This window comes from Clarias gariepinus, chromosome 18 (assembly GCF_024256425.1).
Source record: "Clarias gariepinus isolate MV-2021 ecotype Netherlands chromosome 18, CGAR_prim_01v2, whole genome shotgun sequence".
NCBI lineage: Eukaryota > Metazoa > Chordata > Actinopteri > Siluriformes > Clariidae > Clarias > Clarias gariepinus.
Window position 1 is genome coordinate 14345139 of NC_071117.1, and position 20972 is coordinate 14366110.

The following is a 20972-nucleotide window of genomic DNA, read 5'->3' on the forward strand; positions in this document are numbered from 1 at the left end:
TGGATGGTTTTGAATTTTCCTTCATTGTACAAATAAATTTAGGTTGTTTTAAAACTGAACTCACATTCTTACCCTCCAGACACTTTAGAACAAAATCCACTTCAGGTTGTATTAGAAGAATTAATGTTGGTATATGTATTTTATAAAATGTTTAGCCCTTTAAAAACAGAAATCTTGATAGGTGGCACTTCGGTGACAAATTGTGTAGATTTTACGTAAATTGAAATAAGAAACAGGAGGGAATGGTAAGATATTAATTGATAACAGGCCAGTTCTTGGTTCAAGAACCAATCCCATTTAGTCCCTTTTCCTTGTTTATCATGATTTCTATTATGTACCTAAGATTGCCATGTCTGTAAATATTACTTTGCCCATGCAATTATACAATAACATGTTCCAATAAATGATAATGTAATTGCTACATTGTTCATTCCAAAGCACCTCTGTATTGGGTCAGGGGTAGCTCAGTGGTTAAGGCATTGGACTACCGTTCGGAAGATCTCAGGTTCAAACCCCACAACCACCAAGTTGCCACTGTTGGGGACTTGAGCAAGGCCCTCAACTGCTCAGATGTGTAATTGGATAAGAGCGTCTACCAAATGCCTAAATGTATTGGAAGTGACGTGCATGAGGTAAAAGGAGGCAGAAATGACAATGTGTTTTTTATTGAACATTGTCATCCAGACAATCTGCATTTATCATAATATTAAGATAAAATTCTTTTGTAATCTCTGTGTTCTGTAAATACACCTTATATAAAAACCAACACAGCTACAAAATCACTTTAAGTCTAAGAGGACATGGCATTATGTTTTAAACAGCATTTTTATTTTTATCAATGAATCATGTCAGATACAGGGTTAGTGTTCGAGCATAAAAGGGTTCAGAACATTCCTTTCCTGTACTTGTGGATTAGCTCGGACACATCCTCCTTGCAGACCTTAATCCAACCATCCTCCTTCATGTGATAGACTAAAAGGAAAATAAAAAAAACACAAAGACATAGTGTCTCGGCATTTAGCATCCATAATATATGACATATAATGGTCATTTTACTTTACAAAACAGTATTAACAGTATAATATCACTAACTAGTATTTTAACCAATACACATAAAAAATGGTTACATCCTTATTACACAAAGTCAGTATGTAATGGATGAATATCACTTACGATTCACGACTCCTCCAGAGTAGGCATCTCTGTGTGTGGCGTGAGCAATGCCGCGGCGGCCGAGCTCGTACGCCTCTTCCACTGACATGTCCTCACGGTAGCCACTGTCTATTACACCGTATGCATAGCCGTTCCCACAGCCAGTGGAAAACATTTGCCCTGAGAGACGTGTTCCTTTGCTATCTACGTAATACAAACCAGGACCCTGAACATGCCAAAATACATAAGACAGAAGCGTTGGTAATTTAACAGAAAACAAAACAAACAAAAGGGATTTATGTTCATGTTTCTTCTACATAGTGGTAATATTTATGATGGGTAAATATTTCAGTTTTGTATGAAACCAACAAAGTTGGCTTCATCTTTCAGCGATGTCATCTTTTTTTTAACTTGTTTTTTTGTAACGTTTTGCACAAATTTACCATAAACTTAAAAGGAGAAGAAACAATCATCTCAAAAATGCATTTATTTGTGGAAGCTATTTGTATTTTTTTCAAAAGCTGAAGTATTTTTGCAAGGAATTCTTTTATTGTAGCCTTTTTAGCATTTGGTAGTTTTTCTGAATGGTATAAAATGTGTGAATAAATTCTAAACCAAAAACAGACCCTCAGATTAAATTATTTAAATCAAACTCTAATTTCTAAATAACAATAAACAAAGGAATTTGTCATTGGTAAGCAGTCTCTTTCTGTCATTTAAATCCCACCGTCTTCCGCGCATACAAATACATGTCTTTTGACATCTTCAAACATTTTTGACATCATCTTCAACAATCTACACTCAAGCCACAAAGTTTTTATACAAGGGTGTTACACTATCATGTACTGATAAACTCTGGATTACTGCTATCGGACACATTAGGTATGCAGGTATTATAGATTTTTAATATTACATTTAAAATACTTTTTTTTTCCATGTTTATTTTAAGTTTGCCCTCAAGGAGCACAAGTGGAATTTTGTACTTTTTCTGACTGTGACGGTGTACCATTTATTAGTTTGTTAAGTTGAAAATTTATCATTAAATATTAAACTTTTTAAGTGTTAAGAAAACAATAAGCAAAAGATGATTGCTGATTATTTTGCTTTTACTAAAATATTAATCTATATATGTGTAAATGTGTCCATTATACAGTGTATACATTATACTTCATAACACAAAAAAAACTTGCTTTGGTGGACCATTAAGTTTTTGCAAACATTTAGAGTAAACTACAGTATACTTGTACCTTCTTGTCCCAGCCACAGATCATGCTACCCATGGACAAACCCATGCCTCTATAGCCAATCATCATGTTGGACAGCAACTTGGAAGCTGCAGACACTGAGATCCTCTGCTTATTACGGAGCTGGTAAAGCCTAAGGACATACATTTAACACACATGTACACACTTTATAATAATAAAGGAAACAAGATGTGGCAGCTATGCTTAGGCATAGTTAGTGCACTTTATGTACACAGAACGGTAACATTATCCTATCAGGTATTCATTCAACAACTTCAGATTTTGCTCAGACAGACCTGCACTCCTTAGCCAAAAGTCTCTCCCAGTACTGACAGTCTGCTGCGCTGCCAGACATGGTGCCCAGCAGGTAAGGGTTGATCTCGATCACCTTATTTGCCTCCTTTGACGCTAATAATCACATACAAAAACACGTGGACAATAAGGTTACAAAAGAATAATTAAGAATATTATATAATACGATGCACCACTCTGAGCACTGCTGATGTTGATGAGATGTGAGCATGCTTACCAATATAGCGTCCAGCTGAGGCTCTGGAGTCGACAGCTACAATGACACCATGGCGGAACTTAAAAGCCAGTGTTGTGGTGCCATGGTTCAAATCTATCGATATCCCATCATCACAACTGCACGATTTCAGAAAGGCTGACGGCTGAAACATGAAGAAGCACATTCACAAGAACATTACACTGGAGGTATTGAGGGTTTATCTGTATTCAATATGTGATGAGTGATGTGATGAAGGCTTGTCTATAAGCAAATGTTTACTGGTGTCTTATATAGTACGTATAAAACACAAGGTTTTGTATTCGACAGCAAGTCATGAGTGAATTGATTTAAACATCATTAGGGAAAAAGCAGGTCTGCTGTTGTTGGGTAAAATATACACTGATCAACCATAATATCATGAACACCTACTTAATATTGAGTAGGCCACCAAAACAGCAAGACCAAGACCTTGGTGTTCTGACACCTTTATATGGAAACCAGCATTAACCTTTTCAGCAACTATAGTTACTATAGCAACTATAGAGCTACAGTAGCTCTTTTATTGGATGACCAGCCTTCACTCCCCATGTGCATCAGTGAGCCCTGGCTGCCCATCACCCTTTTACCAGCTTACTGGTTTTAATTCCTTACACCACTTTTGGTTGGTTCTCACCAGTGGCGGACTGGGACAATAATTCAGGCCGGGAATTTGACTCCACTCCCAGGCCACCTCTGCTGCTGCAGTCACCACCACCCTATTCATGTAATCTACTGGACTGATAAACTTGTAGGCTAACCCTATTATTGTAACAGGTAGACTACCAGATGCAATATAAATGAATAAAAAAATAGCCCTAAACAACTCACTAGGAATACACCATTTATACTACCAAACCAATGACAAATAGAAAATTGGCTTTTTAAAAGAGATAATAAGAGACACATTCACATGTAGAAATATTTACATTTTATGTATTTTCAGTGCTCAACTCTAGTATATCAAATGCATCAGAAACACAAACACAAATAAACTTAACAAAACCTATGACAGTGTAAGTAACAGATAACAATGTTTACTCAATTATGGCATTATGTGGAACAGACCAGTAAGAGTAAACAGTAAGTAATTAGCACTACACCAGTAGGCGTTTGAATTGGGTGATACTTAAAAAAAAATCTAAATCCTTAGACTGTGGACATAATCAAAAGAGATATCAAGGCTTTCACTGTCTCCTTAATCTTTCCCTGACTCCTTCTCTCTCTCACTCTGCACATCTAGTTGCTCTGCAATATGAAATAAGCGTGTTCAATATGTACTTATAATTGTGCAGCCATCAGTTGTATGTCCCCAAAATCACAGTCCTACTACTGATCTTATAAATCATAAAAAAGCACATGTTGTTTAAAAAGTATAGCCTGCTGCCTGCATGTTTAGTTTTGCTTATCTTTAACTTTACCTGAAGGTCCCTGCTCTGACTCAAACGCTGAACTGTCCACCACCTTTAGCTCAACAGCAGGAGCATTTACAGCACTAGTGCTACTGCTGCTGCTTCCTTCGTCACCTTTTCAGACGAAACGAGACTTGACACAGCACAGCAGCACTTACATATTGTTGCTCGTTTGTTGGTTTAGTTTTATCGATTGTGATGATCTAAGTGATTTGGATGAAAGTGTTCGTCTGCCAAATTATTATAAATATAATGTAGATGTAATCTTGACCGACCTGTTCCCTTACTGGCGAACATGGCTGGGATTTTGCAGCAGCTTGCTGCGTCTGCGGCCAGGGCTTTTTTTTTTTTTTTTATACGCTGACTCTCTGCTCCTCCTTTGCGTTCACGCTCCATTTTTTTGAACGATTTAGTCAGATATACCCTGTCTCTGGATATAGCCAGATATTAGGCAGTGCGTCGCTGACGTTGGGTCATGTGATGTGGGAGTGTAATTTTCCCTCCTGATCTTCTAATCTTCCCCTCCCTTTCCATTGCCTGATTCGTAGATTGAGAGATTCGTCAATTAATTCGTAGTTATACACCAGCCTATCACATGCCAGGCTGATCGTCTGCACAGCGGCAGCCGGCAGGCCAGAACGACCGTCAGGCCACCGGGAAATGTCCCGGTGCTCCCGATGGCCTGTCCGCCCCTGGTTCTCACCACTGTAGACCAGAAACATCCCACTAGAGCTGCAGTTTTGGAATTTCTCTGACACAGACAAATTGGTTCTCAAATCCTTACGCTTGCCCATTCTTTCTGTTTCCAACACATCAACTTCAGAGTCAAAACGTTAACTTGCTGCCTTATATACCCACCCACTTTCAGGTGCCATTACCATAAGATATTGTAACTGTAGCTGCTGTAGGCCGACCAAATTGTGACGGCTAGACGACTGAGTCAAAGCAACTCCAAAGCCGAAGGTCTTGTGGGATGTTCCCAGTCTCCAGTGGTCAAGACATACCAAAAATGGTCCAAGAAAAGAAAACCGGTGAACTGGTGCCAAGGCTCACTAATGCACATGGGGAAGCTGGCCTGTGTAGTCCAATCCAATAAAAGAGCTAGTGTAGATCAAATTGCTGAAAAGTTTAATTTCTTAGAAAGGTGTCAGAACACTTATGTCATTATTGTTTTGGTGGCAAAACGGGGAACCTACTCAATATTAAGCAGGTGGTCATAATGTTAGTTATGGAAATAAATGAGCGCATTAATCAGGATGACTTGACTGATTACGGAAGGCATTATAGGCGTTGGTACCTCCCACATTCACTGCGTTTACTAGAGTTGACTTGACAAAAAAGAAAAAACTTTTTTTTTTTAAGTGCTTACATCAACCCCAACTGGTAGAGCAAATTCTTGAGATTTTGTCCCAAAGCTGTAGTGATTCGGTCGATCAACAAACTGCGTCCTGTTTAAGCCGAACTGAGCCGAGGATCCGCTCACTGCCTGAAGGGCCATCTCTGTTTATTACGATGAATAATCAAGAAAAACAAACAAGAAATTCCTAAAGAAAGAAAAAGAAAAAAAACACAGTTTATGAAATGTGATATGAAAATATGTCTGAACAAAAAACCTTCCACTTCCACTTTCGAAACCGAAAGCTCAAACGATGCTTCTGTATTTTACTTTCGCTTATGACTTGGCTGTTTTACCGCACTTATTGAAAAAACACATAGAAATATCAAATGTTTACACACCTTCACCCAACTATGTGTATTTCGTATATGAAAATGCCAAAAAAAATGAGGATTTAATATGAAAAAAAACCCCTCTCCTACCTGCCGGGTTCGGCGCTCGGCTGTCCTGTGAGCGCGGCTTGCCTGATCACATCACCAGTATTCGGAGAAACTTCCTGACTGCAGGTGGCGCTCTGACTCCTTTTACTTCCCACGTGGACCCGACATAAATTACAATGTGGTGTTATATTGTTTGGACAGATTAATAAATAAAGAGATAAAACACATTATAATTTCATATAATAATAATAATAATAATAGTGGGTGCAAACATTGACTCACAGCTTCAGGGTCACTGGTTTAGGCCTAAGCTCAGCTTTACAAATCAGGTGAACTATAGGCTCTTAAATTTGCCTAAAGCAATAGGGATTCATATTGCATTGATTCCTTATTTATTTATTTATTTTCAATACCTTTTATCTTTTAGAAGCCAGGAGCCTATCCCAGGAAACTCAAGGCCTTAAACAGAAGACACTCTTAAGTGGGTGCCAATCCATTACAGGATCACAGTGGAAACACTGATGTAGGAGCTTGGATTTGGAATTTACAAAACAAATATTTAAACCTCTTTGACTGAATATAAATCTACAATCCAATGTATATTATTATTATTATTATTATTATTATTATTATTATTATTATTAGTGTGGCACGTGGCTTAGTGGTTAGCACAGTGGCCACACAGCTTCAGGGTAAAGGGTTCAATTCCTGCCCTGGGTCTGCGTACGTGGAGTCTTCCCATGCTTGGTGAGATTCCTCTGGTTTTCTTCCTTAGACTGGCAGATTAGGCTAATTAGTGTTCCCAAATTGCCTGCAGTGTGTGCATGTGTGCCCTTCGATGGATTGGCACCCTGTCCATGTTTCCTGGGATATGCTCCAGGCTTCCAGCGACCCTGTATGGAATAAGCAGTATAAAAGATAAATAAATAAATAAATAAATAAATTAATTAATTAATTAATAATAATAATAATAATAATAATAATAAGAAGAAGAAGCAGAAGAAGAATTGTTATTATTATTTGTATCATTATTTTAATTGTTTATGTTTTTTTATTATTCAATAATCCTTACCAACCATAAAACTCAATAATAAAAAATAAAAAAAAAACATAGGGAAATTTCCAAGCCTTGTTATAACTGATAATTGGCTGGTTTCGTTCTCTAAATTGCATGATCATGGGCAAACTGTAGGCATCCATGAAACTGCAGCTATGTGCAGTACTTTCCTGAAAATATCATACAAAATGTCTGGGTTTAGCTGTTTACAGCATTAAACAAATGAGTCAGTTTGAGTGTTTTATTTAATTAATTTTTTTACACAAAAAAAGTTCCACATTCTCCCTTGTGACATTGTGCCACAATGCAGAATGAGAGAGTCTGATGTAATCAACCCCTTCTCTTGTGATCTCACACAGGTTTATACTGTGGCCTGAATTAGGATCACTTATGATGCCTTAGGCTAATCCTTCATTCAACTATTTCACTGGAGGTAGCCCTTGTGCTTTTGATCTTTTATCAAGTCAGATTATTTGCACACTTTTCCTCAGTTCACTTGTAACATCAATGCTGCAAATATTGTGCCAGTCTTAACAGGTTTGCTTGTCTTGCTTTCCCCACATCTTCTTACCCAGAGCATTACAAAACAACTAAAACACTTTATTTCTTAAACAAATAAATATCTGGTAATTTTATATTGAGCAGCAGCAATTGTTTTAATTTTTGATGAGTTGTGATGCTCAAAAGCTTGCTTTTGTCAAACATTAATACTGTTGAAGGGGGAAAAATTGCCATACCTTGTCGAATTCTTGATATTAACATTTGATAAAAGTATTCCAAGGACGTGCGCCATTTCCAAAGAAATCTTTGCAGCTTCATGTGTTCATATGGAGGATGGTTTGACTGTAATTACACTCTCTTGGCCAGAGATGGCGCAGTGAGCCTGTGTGCGTGTGATCGCGAGACACCGGGGCTGTTTGGCTGGACTAGTTTCCTGAAGCTTATCATCTCAAACTGCCTTTTCTGTGTAACTATGAACCCACCAAAATCCCAGAGTAAAGGTGTCAGCACAGGCGTAAGTACATTTTACAATATCATTAATATAGGCTTGTGATAGAGGCTCGTTTATGTCTACAGACAGGTGGACCAAAGGGAAGCTCGGATAATCAAAGCAGAAACTGACCATAAATATACATATTGTTTAGATTGTATATTGTTTATAGACTTGTTTGATGTTTAAATGGTTTTTCAAACGGTAATATTTCAAAAGCTTTTTCCAACGAAATGCTTGTTTTCGTTGTCTTTGGTTACTTTCACTTTCATCAAGAGAAGTAATGGCGATCTCTATCTTCCTCTCTCTTTGTCAGAAAAAGTGTATTTAATTGTTAAAATGCAATGTACACTGTTAGCAAGAGTGCGTGGAGTTCATTCATTCATTCATTCAGTCATCTCCAGGATACCACTTCATCCTGCTCACAGCTCTATACTGGCTTCAAATCCTATACGAAATACTCCCCGATTTGGACATATGCACGCCCATTATGCACGCACTCCTTCATGCCTGCACCACCAGTTGGGACCTTGGCCTGGGGAACTGGGGAAAGTTAATCTCTGCACCACAATGCTGAGTTTAGTATCATTATGGGTTTACCTGTAATGCAGTGATACAAAATAATAGTAATGTCAAGAGCAATTTATACAAAATAGCCCATATACTGTATACTCAATATCATGATAATATATTGCTGGTGTGCTATTTTTCACCAAATACACTGAATGACAACTTTATAAAGTACAACGGATGCTCAAGTCGAATCAGGACTTTTGATTGTGGAGAATAACAGAACAAAGTTAAAAACTCCCGTTATTTTCTTATATAATCCCTTGCTGCACTAATGCACTTGCCCCAGTGTTTCACTAGTGCTTGAATACCAGCAAGGTAGAAAGTTTTCTCAATACACGGGGACCGTGATCGGACTGCCTGCTTCACATCTAAAATGCTGGCCTCCCAGGAACCCCCTTTGATGGGCCAAACATGTGAAAACTGACTTTGAGTGAGGTCAGGACTATATGAGGGACGTGTCAATAACTCCCAGCTGAGTTCTTGTAATGTGCCAGTGGTGTTCGTAAATGACTGTGTGTAGGAACTGTACAAAAATTGGCAAGTTGGAAACAAGTTACACCATTCAAATGAGTCTCATTACTGTATTGTGCTTGAAGTCTTCTGTAAATATGCAAGGATTTTCAACCTTCATATATAAGAAATTTCATCACAAGTCCTGATTTGACTTAAACACTTCTTGTACTGTACATTAGAGTTCAATTGCATGGTTTGTTAGTCCGCCTTTCTTAATTCATTTGGTGTAAGGAGACTAGCAACCACTGCTGACCAGATAATGTTTGGAAATTATACCATAAACACAGCAAATCATTCACATGATAGTGTACATTATTTTGGTATACTGTAGGTGGTGTAGCATTGTTAAGGCTGAGTTGACCATAGTCCACTAAAAACATATCCAGTGGTAAGAAAATTATATTAATGAATACTAGGGGATGAACACAATTGTGCATGCAGGACAATTGGCAATTTTATTTATACATCTCGAATGTGAATCAACAAATGGCCAGTAAGTGCACCCTCAGTAGCACCAGTACACCTAAAACAGTTTTGCTTTCTCCATACAAAACAGAATGTTAGAATCACTTGTGTACTAAAAACGACCCTCTATCAAAGTAATAGTCCCTATATGGTTGGGATGATCCATCAAATATTAAGGGGGTTGAGTGCAATTTTCAAGGCCAGGCCTAGAATGCACACATCTGTGACAATAAAATTAAAGGTAACACAGAAAATGCATTAAGACTGATTCCAGTGTACTGTAGAGGATGTCAAGGTCACAAGAAATTTTAAAATATACAGTATGTCAAAAAGTTAACTTGACACTTTCTTTTGACAGACTACCATAGTTGCAGTAAAGTACAATGGAGGTGTTATTATTGGTTCAGATTCCAGGGCCTCAATTGGTGGGTAAGTATAAATTATTAAAATATTTAATCAATATTTTTCTTATTTATGCTTTAGTTAAAGGGTGTTCGATTATTTACTGACCTTTTAGTCATGTTGTATTTTCTTTTGTTGTGTTAAGTTTAATTTTTTATTATTTATTTATAGGTCATATGTGGCATCTAAGGTCATTAACAAGCTGATTCAGGTTCATGATCGGATATTTTGCTGCATTGCTGGTTCACTGGCAGATGCACAACATGTTACAAGAGTAGCAAAGTTCCAGCTGTCTTTCCACAGGTAGTTTATATATATGTATATTAGATTTTATAATAGATTTTTCTCTTTTGATTACTTGTTACCATTTGTATGTCTAGTTAAAGCAATAAGTAAGAATATTACTATTATCCATTTGAACAGAAGTTTTGTTTAGCAGCATTGCTCAAGCGTATATTAAAGAGTTATCTATCAAAACTGCTTCTATTCCTCCCCCAAACCCTTCTCTATCTAGTATACAGATGGGATCTCCTCCTTTGGTAAAAGCTGCAGCCACTGTATTAAAAGAGTTGTGCTACAATAATAGAGAAGATCTACAGGCTGGTTTCATCACAGCGGGTTGGGACAAGAAAAAAGGGCCACAGGTATAAAAAAGGTTCATATTATATAGTCATAGTCATAAATGACACTAATTAATATGGATCAGATGGAGCCTGTGTAGTTATAGACTGAAGTCCTGACTGAAAAGTGTAAATGACTTCTAGCATAAATCAAACAATTAGAGACAGCATTGTCAATAAGTAACACATGTTAATATGCTGTTAAATTTATATTTACTGAACAAAAATATAAATGCAACACGTTTGTTTTCGCTCCCATTTTTTATGAGATGAACTCAACGATCTAAAACATTTTCTACATACACAAAATAACCATATCTTTCAAATATTGTTCACAAATCTGTCAAAATCTGTGATACTGAGCACTTCTCCTTTGCCGAGATAATCCATCCCACCTCACAGGTGTGCCATATCAAGATGCTGATTAGACAGCATGATTATTGCACAGGTGTACCTTATACTGGCCACCTGTAAAAGGCCACTTTGAAAGGTTCAGTTGAATTACACAGCACAATGCCACAGATGTCGCAAGTTTTGAGGGAGCGTGCAATTGGCATGCTGACAGCAGGAATGTCCACCAAAGCTGTTGCTCGTGAATTGAATGTTCATTTCTCCACCATAAGCCGTCTCCAAAGGTGTTTCAGAGGATTTGGCAGTACATCCAACCAGCCTCACAACCGCAGACCATGTGTAACCACACACCAGCCTAGGACCTCCACATTCAGCATGTTCACCTCCATGATCGTCTGAGACCAGCCACTCGGACAGCTGCTGAAACAATCGGAGTGCATAACCAAAGGATTTCTGCACAAACTGTCAGAAACAGTCTCAGGGAAGCTCATCTGCATGCTCGTTGTCCTCATTGGGGTCTCGACTTGACTCCAGTTCTTCATCATAACGGATTTTGACAGATTTGTGAACAATATTTAAAAGATATGGTTATTTTGTGTATGTAGAAAATGTTTCAGATCTTTGAGTTCCTCTCATTAAAAATGGGAGCAAAAACAAAAGTGTTGCGTTTATATTTTTGTTCAGTATATATAGCCACCTTTATATGTTTTCTTTTTGTGTTTGTGTGTGTTTTAGGTGTACACAGTATCTATGGGAGGTATGCTGGTTAGTCAACCCTTTACCATTGGAGGTTCTGGTAGCACGTATATCTACGGCTACATGGACGCTAAGTTCAAACCAGATATGAGCCGAGAGGAGTGCATTCAGTTCGTCAAAAATGGTATTAAGCTCATTTAAATCCCATAAGCCTATTTAGAGCATGTTATCAGGTAACTACTATGAAACTAATGAGGAAACTTATGCAGATGTGAGAGTGGGGAAGGTGGCAGGCTAAATGCACCAGCAAGCATAAAATTTTAAGGGGCTAAACAGAATTACAAAAAATTATTAGAGCTACATACTAGGTTCATTGTCATACTTAATGACATGCTATTCTCCCACTTTATGTAGTGAGTCCCATTTAGTGTCTTCATTATTAGTCCAAAAATGGTAGAAAATAAAAATAAATTATTGACTGGTAGTATATAAAGCTAATGTTGTAAAAACCTTATTCTCTGATTTAAAAAATTGTTGACTAACAGAATTATATCTAATACATATATATCCAATTATATAGTAAATGTGTTGCACAAGATCTAGACCATAATTATGTTGCTAACTTACTCTATGGTTAATAAACATACTGAATTCTCTCTATCTCTCCCTCTCTCTCTTCCTCTCTTCCCCCTTTCCAGCTTTGGCGTTAGCTATTGGCAGAGATAATGTGAGTGGGGGCATCGCTCATTTGGTGGTGATTACTGAAGGTGGAGTTGACCATGTTGTTGTTCCTGGTGATAAATTACCCAAGTTTAGTGATGAATAACTGATTAAAATGACGAGTAACCTCTGATTAACTACTGTGATATTCTGAAATGGTAGAGAGAATACACTAAGGTTGTATACTTGTTCAAGTCCATATGCAAAGACAAACAATGCAGTTTCACAACATCTCCCTATTTAATGAATAAGAATCCACTGGGATACAGTCATTTTTCAACATTAGATTTTATAATATTTTTTTTGCTCTAGTATCTTTTGTGGATTGATTTAATTGTATGTCATTCTTTTGCAGAAGAACATTTTACATAATAAAATTAATTTTAACAAAATGTGTTTTGCTGTCAGCATTGTAATTGCTGAAATGTCAACTTATCTTATGCAGTTAGTAGTGTATATTTTCAGTGTTTCAAGTGTGTTGTCACTTTTTTTGTGTTACACAATTCTTGGGTAAAAACAAACAAACAAACAAACAAAAACGTTTTTGTCCACTGGGCAATATTTGAAGTCCTGGAACAAGAATTGATAACACCTATGTAATGTCATCATGACTAGTACAGTATTTGTAAATGTCAAATTTTTTTAAGCTTGTACTAAGATTTTGTTTACTATTTTGTCGTGCTTTTATTTATTTTATTTTATTGCTTTTTTTACTTTTCATATGAAAAATAAGCATTTGCAGGGGTGTGCAGGACACCGCAATGTCTGATATTGCCTTTGGACAACTTACTTTTCCACGATACCATGAGGCATCAGAAGAGAAAACTTTGCGGTTGACTGTTTCTAAGTAGCATACCTAGCAGTAATGATTTTTCTCTCATTTACTTTTTTTGTTTGTTTTTACATTTCTATAATATTAAACTTTATTATAAGTCAGAGAAGAAAGCCTGAAGCAGGAACTAATTTTTCCGCTACAACATCTGATACAGCTATAAGCAGAAAAAAAAAAAACTGTAAGGCCTTGTTCACACGGGCGTTAAGTTTTTGGATAAACGAACGTGCTCTGAACGTCCTAGACGTTTGTGTTGCGTTTTGTAGTGGCGCTTAATTGACTTCTACACCGGCGTTCGTTTGTCTCTGTCTAACGTCAGCCTGCAGCCCCAACTGTAGTTTGTGTGTTAACCTGTGGGGGCAGTGTGTCGGGAACTGGATATGAAAGCCCGCCGCTACCGGGTTCACTCTCTGACTGCACAATCGGATTAAAGGAAGTTTTTTTTGTGGTTTTAAAAAAAAGCGAAAATTTCCGCGTAAGTTTTTTTTAACAATTATTTTATTTTATTTTGCCTTTTTCCGCATTTCCCTATGTATAGCATGTAGGATCATGGGATATATCCGGTCCTCCGAAGCGTAAAATGAACGTGAAGAAAACGCACTAGAAGCGGTTTCCTTGCGTTCGTTGGGTTTTGAACGCCAAGAAAAAGCTGCATGCAACGTTTTTTAATGCCGTATAAACGCGCATTAAAAACACAAAGCCTGTGTGAACACTCTCATTGACTCCTATGTGTAGAAAACACTCTGCGCTTTATCCGTGTTCCGGGAAATTCAGTTTCCCTACGTTTCCCCGGTCGCGCGCAGATTCGAATCATGACGTCACTCCCTACCAAACGCTGAGAAGGCGAACGAGGATTTTAACAGTTTTTCTCTCGTTTTAAAGTGTTTTTACGAACTTTGTCAATTAAACAGATAACCTATACAAAATAATCGAGTGTCTTTTCGCTTTTTTTGTATATTTGAAGATAATTCAGACGTTTTAAGCCGCTGCAAAAGGCTGGTTTGCTGGGCAAGTACTGACATCACGACTACTTTTATTACACGTACATTAGCTGTGTGATGATAGATGTGATCCTGATTCATTCTAAATATATTTAAGGTTATACTTTGTAATTTATTATACTCAAGGGTAGAGTGTCTACTCTTTTTTTACCCACTCAAACATCCAGTTATATGGTGTACAAACACACAGGTACAGCGATTATAGGACACCACACTTATAGTTATTCATCTTATTCACATCTATCTATTTATCTATCTCAGCACCCACATATGATGGGGAAACATGATATCCTGAAATCCATGATATACTGTATGGGTATCCATGATAAAACAGACATACATAATTGGCACAGCACTTATTATAATAGCATTTTTACATTAAATGATGTATCTGAATTGGTTATTTTTCTTTAATTAAAAAATTTTCTTCAATTAAAAACTTGAAGTTTATTACAAATGTTAACTGGGTGAATTGATTTCCAGGAGTCTCTTGTTAAAAATAGTGTTTTTAAAAAAACATCATCTCACTGTATTACCTAAGCACACATGTCTCTGAGGCAATTTCAGACATCTCAGATACTTCCACAGCCAGTAGGAGGAGGGAAACCGATTTTTCTGATTCCCAGGAAAATACGTTTCCCATGCCTAAATCAAAATTGGGCATCAGGAAAATCGGTTTCCCTCCTCCTACTGGCTTTCAAAGTATCATGTATGTCTGAAATTATCTCAGAGACATGTGTGCCCGTAGCAAAGATAAAATAGTGATCAGAATGGTTTAAAAAACACTGTCTTTTCAACTAAAGTATGGGAAACAAATTTTCCTGGGCATCAGGAAAATCTGTTTCCCTATTCCTACTGGCTGTGGAAGTATCAGGGATGTCTGAAATTGCCTCAGAAACATGTATACTTGGGGCAAAGGAAACACAATGCACAGAATGTTTTTTAAACACTGTCTTTCAATTGAAGTATGGGAAACATATTTTCCTGGTCATCAGGAAAATTGGTTTCCCTCCTCCTACTGGCCGTAGAAGTATCAGGGATGTCTGAAATTGCCTCAGAGACATGTGTACATGGGGCACAGGTAAGACAATGCACAAAATATAAAAAAAAAAAACACTGTCTTTAAATTGAAGTATGGGAAACATATTTTCCTGATCATCAGGAAAATCGGTTTCCCCCTCCCTACTAGCTGTGGAAGTATCAGGGATGTCTGAAATTGCCTCAAAGACATGTATACATGGGGCACAGGTAACACATTATGCACAAAATGTTTAAAAAACACTGTGTTTTAATTTAGGTATGGGAAACATATTTTCCTGGGAATCAGAAAAATTGGTTTCCCTCCTCCTACTGGCTGTGGAAGTATCAGGGATGTCTGAAATTGCCTTAGAGACATGTGTGCTTAGGTAATACAGTGAGATGATGTTTTTTTAAAAACACTATTTTTAACAAGAGACTCCTGGAAATCAATTCACCCAGTTAACATTTGTAATAAACTTCAAGTTTTCATATTTTGTGAAATTAAAGAAAAATAACCAATTTAGATACATCATTTAATGTAAAAATGCTATTATAATAAGTGCTGTGCCAATTATGTATGTCTGTTTTATCATGAATATCCATACAGTATATCATGGATTTCAGGATATCATGTTTCCCCATCATATGTGGGTGCTGAGATAGATAGATAGATAGATAGATAGATAGATAGATAGATAGATAGATGTGAATAAGATGAATAACTATAAGTGTGGTGTCCTATAATCGCTGTACCTGTGTGTTTGTACACCATAGAACTGGATGTTTGAGTGGGTAAAAAAAAAAAAGAGTATGGTGGTTATCACGAGTAGACACTCTACCCTTGAGTATATTAAATTACAAAGTATAACCTTAAATACATTTAGAATAAATCAGTATCACATCTATCATCACACAGCTAATGTACGTGTAATAAAAGTAGTCGTGATGTCAGTACTTGCCCAGCAAACCAGCCTTTTGCAGCGGCTTAAAACGTCTGAATTATCTTTAAATATACAAAAAAAGCGAAAAGACACTCAATTATTTTGTATAGGTTATCTGTTTAATTCAGAAAGTTCGTAAAAACACTTTAAAACGAGAGAAAAACTGTTAAAATCCTCGTTCGCCTTCTCAGCGTTTGGTAGCGAGTGACGTCATGATTCGAATCTGCGCGCGACCGGGGAAACGTAGGAACAATCCGCGCTCATCGGACGCTACGAACGCAAGAAAAACGCTCGATTTTAACGCCCGTGTGAACAAGGCCTAATAGTTAAATTTGACACAGTGAAACAACTAGTAATATTGTTAGTTGCAGATGCAGGGTCTCTGGTTTGAATCCTGAACTTAGATAACAGTATGTGCAGAATGTTCTCTAGTTAAGTCCAGTCAAATCAAGTAGGCTACCACATAAATTAACACCATCAATTAACAAACCTAACTACACTGTAAAAAATCCAACTAGATACATGTTGAATGAATTAATACTGTATTGTTGCCCCAACTTCTTACAGTGGTATTTGTTGAGACAACAGGTAACTTTGTGTTCTTGAACACTTTGTAGACCCAGACTAAATAAATGTAAAAAAAAAAAAAAAAAAGTTGAGGCAACAATTTACCTTTATTAAGATGCAATCACGTGATTTATAAGACCCCCTCCCCCCTCCCCCCTGTCGGACTGACGCTATCAAAATGCACTAAAGAGGCAAAGATGGCCGTGGACTCTTTATTATTTGATTACTTTATTATTTTGGTGAGTATTTATTGAGTACTTATTCACATTTTTATCAAATATGTTGTAGATAGCATACAGGTATTTTAGACAGTTAACATTATACATGTGAGGCAGGTGTGTTTACGCTCATCGTTATATCGAGGCACCCTGACGTTAGGTACACTGTACAGGAGTTAGCAAGCTAAATATTCAGCGCTCAGCTAACGAAACTTCGAGAAAACCCAGAAGTGTTTAACAGTTAAGAATTAGTGGCACTTCAGTACTCTGTAAGTTAAAGGATATAAAATGTCCGTGTTAGTTTGGCTTCAGAGTCGCTAATGCTCATATATGAGTGTTATTTCGGTTAACCTATCTGTTTGAAAACCGAATTCATTTAAAACATCACTTCAAACATGTATTCCTGAGAATGACAAATCTCTAACCCTAACCCAAATCTTTGCTAGTTTTTTAAAATGGTTATGTTGTAATGTAAAAAAATAAATAATAATAATCAGTAAATACTGATAAGCATCTGGGGTTCTCCAGGTATTTTATTGACCTTTAAGCAAAATAGAACATGTATTCTCCTGTTTTATGCAGATCACTGTTTTAACTAGTTTTGGAAGAATAAAGTTATTTTTAAGTAATGTCTGTGTGTTTTAATTGTTGGAGTATTGTTGGGCCAACCTGTGCCAAAACCGATCACTTTAACAAACTACATCAATGGGAGACATCTTATCTTTTTGAGTAGATAAAAAGTTAGGCTAAATCAACCATACACTCTAAAAAACGCTGGGTTGTTTTTTCTACCCAAGCGCTGGGTTGCCCCTGTTGGGTCATTTTTCTGGGTTATTTACAGAGAGTTGGTAGTTTTTGTGTAACCCAGCTGCTGGGTTGAAGTGTGATTGGCCCCTCCCCCAAAGTTCACCGGTGGATTCAGCGGCTGTCAGTCAAAACTTCGTGTCTCTCTTGAGCTCCCACACCGCTGGTGACGGTTCATTTAAGGGAAAATGACGTTAAAAACAAGGTCTGTATACACATGTTCACTCACCTAAGTCATATATGACTGAAAAAATATTACTATATGTAAGATTTATTACTGTTACCGTGTTAAGGTTACACTTAAACTTTCAGGCTGGTCTGAGGTATGATAATTTAGCTGACAATAGCTGCTATAGTTAGCCAAAGAACCCCACCTGTGTATGAAGGATGTCTGAGCTTTTTATCTTTCTCTGTAGAATGTTTGCAGGGTGACGAAACTGTAACTGTAGTATTAGCATGACGCTAGCATTTAGTTAACATTAGAACTTTATTAATCTCACTGTTTGAGACAATAAAATGCTGGGGTGTTACAAAACACTGACCCTCTCACAAATATACACACCTGCTAACCTCCCGTTTTTCACTAGCTAGTAATTTACTCCGCTGTCAAAATTCGCCCGCGTTTCTCCCGAGTTATAAAAACATATACCATATAACAATATTTTACATCTTTCCACCTTTGGCAAGTAGTATGCAAATATGACTGCTGCATGTAAGCTAACCAGGTAGCCCTCTCTAACCAAAGTTGCTTGTGAATTAACTATCAGTTAGCTGTACAGATAACTACTAGATGGAAGTATTAATATTTGGGTGATTGTAATGTGCCAGTATGACCCCAGATATGACAATGCATCTCCTCGGTAATTAGCTTAAAATCAACATAGACCACAAGATCAACTAGTCTGACTAATATACAGTGTATATATATATATATATATATATATATATATATATATATATATATATATATATATTTATTTATTTATTTTTTTTATCCCAAAAGCCATGCTTATTTTGCTTATTTTATTTTTGGTAGTAGCTGTCTCCATGTTTTTGTTTCATGTTACCTATACCCTAGCTTTGTCATTTTTTTATTTAGTATAAATCCTATTACACATTAAATTGATAGTCTTATTCAGTTTAATCTTTGTAATTCAACCAATTTTTAACTTTTTTTTCATTTCTTTCTAAGGTTGGCACCAGCATGGTGGAATACCTCCAGCAGGCTGAAGGGTCAAGGCCGTACCCTACATCCTGACGTTGGGAGATGATGACCAGCGCTGCTCTCAGGCATTCTTCATTCTGGTGGGACAGGCTCTGGAGCAATGCACACTACTTGGGGCGGTTGATGTGTGCTTCAAGGCATTTTATATTTTTTACATTAACTATTTAAAGTAGTGTGAACCTGTATAGGAATTTTTGTAATGTTGCTATGAAACTGTTCTTGTGCTTTTGAAAAATAAACGTTTTTTCTATGAACATTTAATAGGATGTTGTTTATTGCATATATGTATGGTTTGCAAAACTTTTAAGTTTTTTTTTTGTAATAAACCAGTATATTAAAGTAATTTAACTGTTTAATAGACGTGGGTAGTTTTTTTTTTCCTTTTTTACAGATTTACTGTAAAACATGAAAATAATAATAACCTATTTGTGAGGTAGAATTAACTCAACATTCCAGTTAAAATCTAAAAAACATCTGGGTAGAACATTTAACCAATTCATGTGGTAGAATTAACCCAGCATTATAGTTAAATATGACCCAGCATTTGGGTTGAATATTTAACCCATTTTGCTGGGTTAAAAAAATAACCCATTTTGCTGGGTTAAATTAACCCAGCATTTAGTTAGTCCAATAGTTACCCAGCAGCTGGGTTAAAAACAACCCAGATTGGGTTGTTTTTAACCCAGCATTTTTTAGGGTGTAGAAAAATATAATTAATTGAGCCCACAACCAATACTCCTTAAGCTGATCTAAATATTTGAATTACAAGTTTGAAGTACAACTTAAAGATTCAAGGTACACAATGTGTCAACTAAAAAGAAATGTGAAATATTTAGTTTGGCCAGCAAATTTCACACGCACACACGCACACACACTCTTCCCCTGTTCACGCTTCTCGGTAAACATCTAATCACCGTCCGTATGCAAATGAGTCAAGACGTAGCTTAACGTAGTGTCGTGTCGGAGTTCAGCGGTATGGAACGGAAAGACTGAAGAAGAAGCTGTAGCGTTTTTTCAGTTACAACAAGCACAGCGATGAATCCACGTCCGCTGACTTTGACAGATTGAAGACAAATGACCGTTGTCTGACAGAACTCTACGTAAAACCCCGCCCCACACACGCAAAGTTTTTCCAAAGGGAAATAGGAGACTGTTGTTGTAGAGTGAATTGGAGAAAAGAGAGCTGTTCATTTACTTAAAAAAAAATTTTTAAATTAAATCTATTAAAAAAAATAATATGATCTGTTCTATAGCCCATCTGTTTTAACTTAGTTTTTTTTATTATTATTCATAAGACAACCTTTCAGTTTTGTAAATATTCTAGTTATAGTGTCTTAAGTCTTACTTTAGGTTAAACATTTTTGAGAATTAGACCATCCAGCTAAGATAAATGTTATGTCGTTGATTGATAAAATCTGGATTAAGGATATTTTTTTTATTTTGTTTTATTTATTTAATTTTTATTTTCTAGTTTCCCCCCTGAGGGATTGCCACCTTATTGTGGTCAGGGGGTTTGCGTGCCTCAGTGACCTTAAGAGCTATACCAGCAGGAGCTTAGTCTTCAAGTGGGACACCAAAGTTGGACAGGTCTGAAGGGAGAGGCCTGACAAAGTGCAATCCACATCTCCAGGCTTTGGACGCATAACAACACAATTCAACATGGACAATACTGTTACAGCACAGGGGAAAAAACAGTGCTCGAACATGATGTGTACACATAATGGCCCCTTCACATTTCTGACTGCCCCTATGGTCTGGTCTAGAACCGGCCCTGCTTGTAACTAAACGTTTTTATGTTGAGGCGGCCTGTTTTTTTTGTTTTTTGTTTTTTACAGTGAAAGACACTTA

The 20972-nt window shown here is 36.8% G+C and overlaps 2 protein-coding genes across 2 annotated transcripts; one reads left to right on the forward strand and one right to left on the reverse strand.

Annotated features, from left to right (window-relative positions):
- Positions 1-806: 806 nt before the first annotated feature.
- Positions 807-6302, reverse strand: psmb8a (proteasome 20S subunit beta 8A). The gene is made up of 7 exons (XM_053477079.1): positions 6171-6302; positions 5722-5896; positions 2926-3067; positions 2693-2804; positions 2400-2529; positions 1174-1378; positions 807-972 (listed from the first exon to the last, which is right to left on the reverse strand). The coding sequence occupies exons 2-7, from the start codon at positions 5848-5850 to the stop codon at positions 884-886; spliced, it is 807 nt and encodes a 268-aa protein (XP_053333054.1). The 5' UTR covers positions 5851-5896; positions 6171-6302; the 3' UTR covers positions 807-883.
- A 1707-nt stretch (positions 6303-8009) lies between these two features.
- psmb12 (proteasome 20S subunit beta 12) lies at positions 8010-12903 on the forward strand. Its single transcript, XM_053477112.1, has 6 exons — positions 8010-8200; positions 10086-10156; positions 10301-10432; positions 10644-10773; positions 11836-11980; positions 12495-12903. Exons 1-6 carry the CDS (start codon positions 8159-8161, stop codon positions 12620-12622), a joined length of 648 nt encoding a protein of 215 aa, XP_053333087.1. The 5' UTR covers positions 8010-8158; the 3' UTR covers positions 12623-12903.
- Positions 12904-20972: the final 8069 nt, after the last annotated feature.

What these genes read in the sequence shown, in the direction of transcription:
- psmb8a (XM_053477079.1), bottom strand. Translation starts at nt 5,850, where the DNA reads ATGGCCCTTCAGGCAGTGAGCGGATCCTCGGCTCAGTTCGGCTTAAAC. An exon ending in CTCAGCTGGACGCTATATTG is followed by an intron (nt 2,805 to 2,925) that starts GTAAGCATGCTC and finishes TGTGATTATTAG; the next exon opens with CGTCAAAGGAGGCAAATAAG. An exon ending in CTTTTGGCTAAGGAGTGCAG is followed by an intron (nt 2,530 to 2,692) that starts GTCTGTCTGAGC and finishes GTATGTCCTTAG; the next exon opens with GCTTTACCAGCTCCGTAATA.
- psmb12 (XM_053477112.1), top strand. Translation starts at nt 8,159, where the DNA reads ATGAACCCACCAAAATCCCAGAGTAAAGGTGTCAGCACAGGC. An exon ending in TCCAGGGCCTCAATTGGTGG is followed by an intron (nt 10,157 to 10,300) that starts GTAAGTATAAAT and finishes ATTTATTTATAG; the next exon opens with GTCATATGTGGCATCTAAGG. An exon ending in CATTCAGTTCGTCAAAAATG is followed by an intron (nt 11,981 to 12,494) that starts GTATTAAGCTCA and finishes CCCCCTTTCCAG; the next exon opens with CTTTGGCGTTAGCTATTGGC.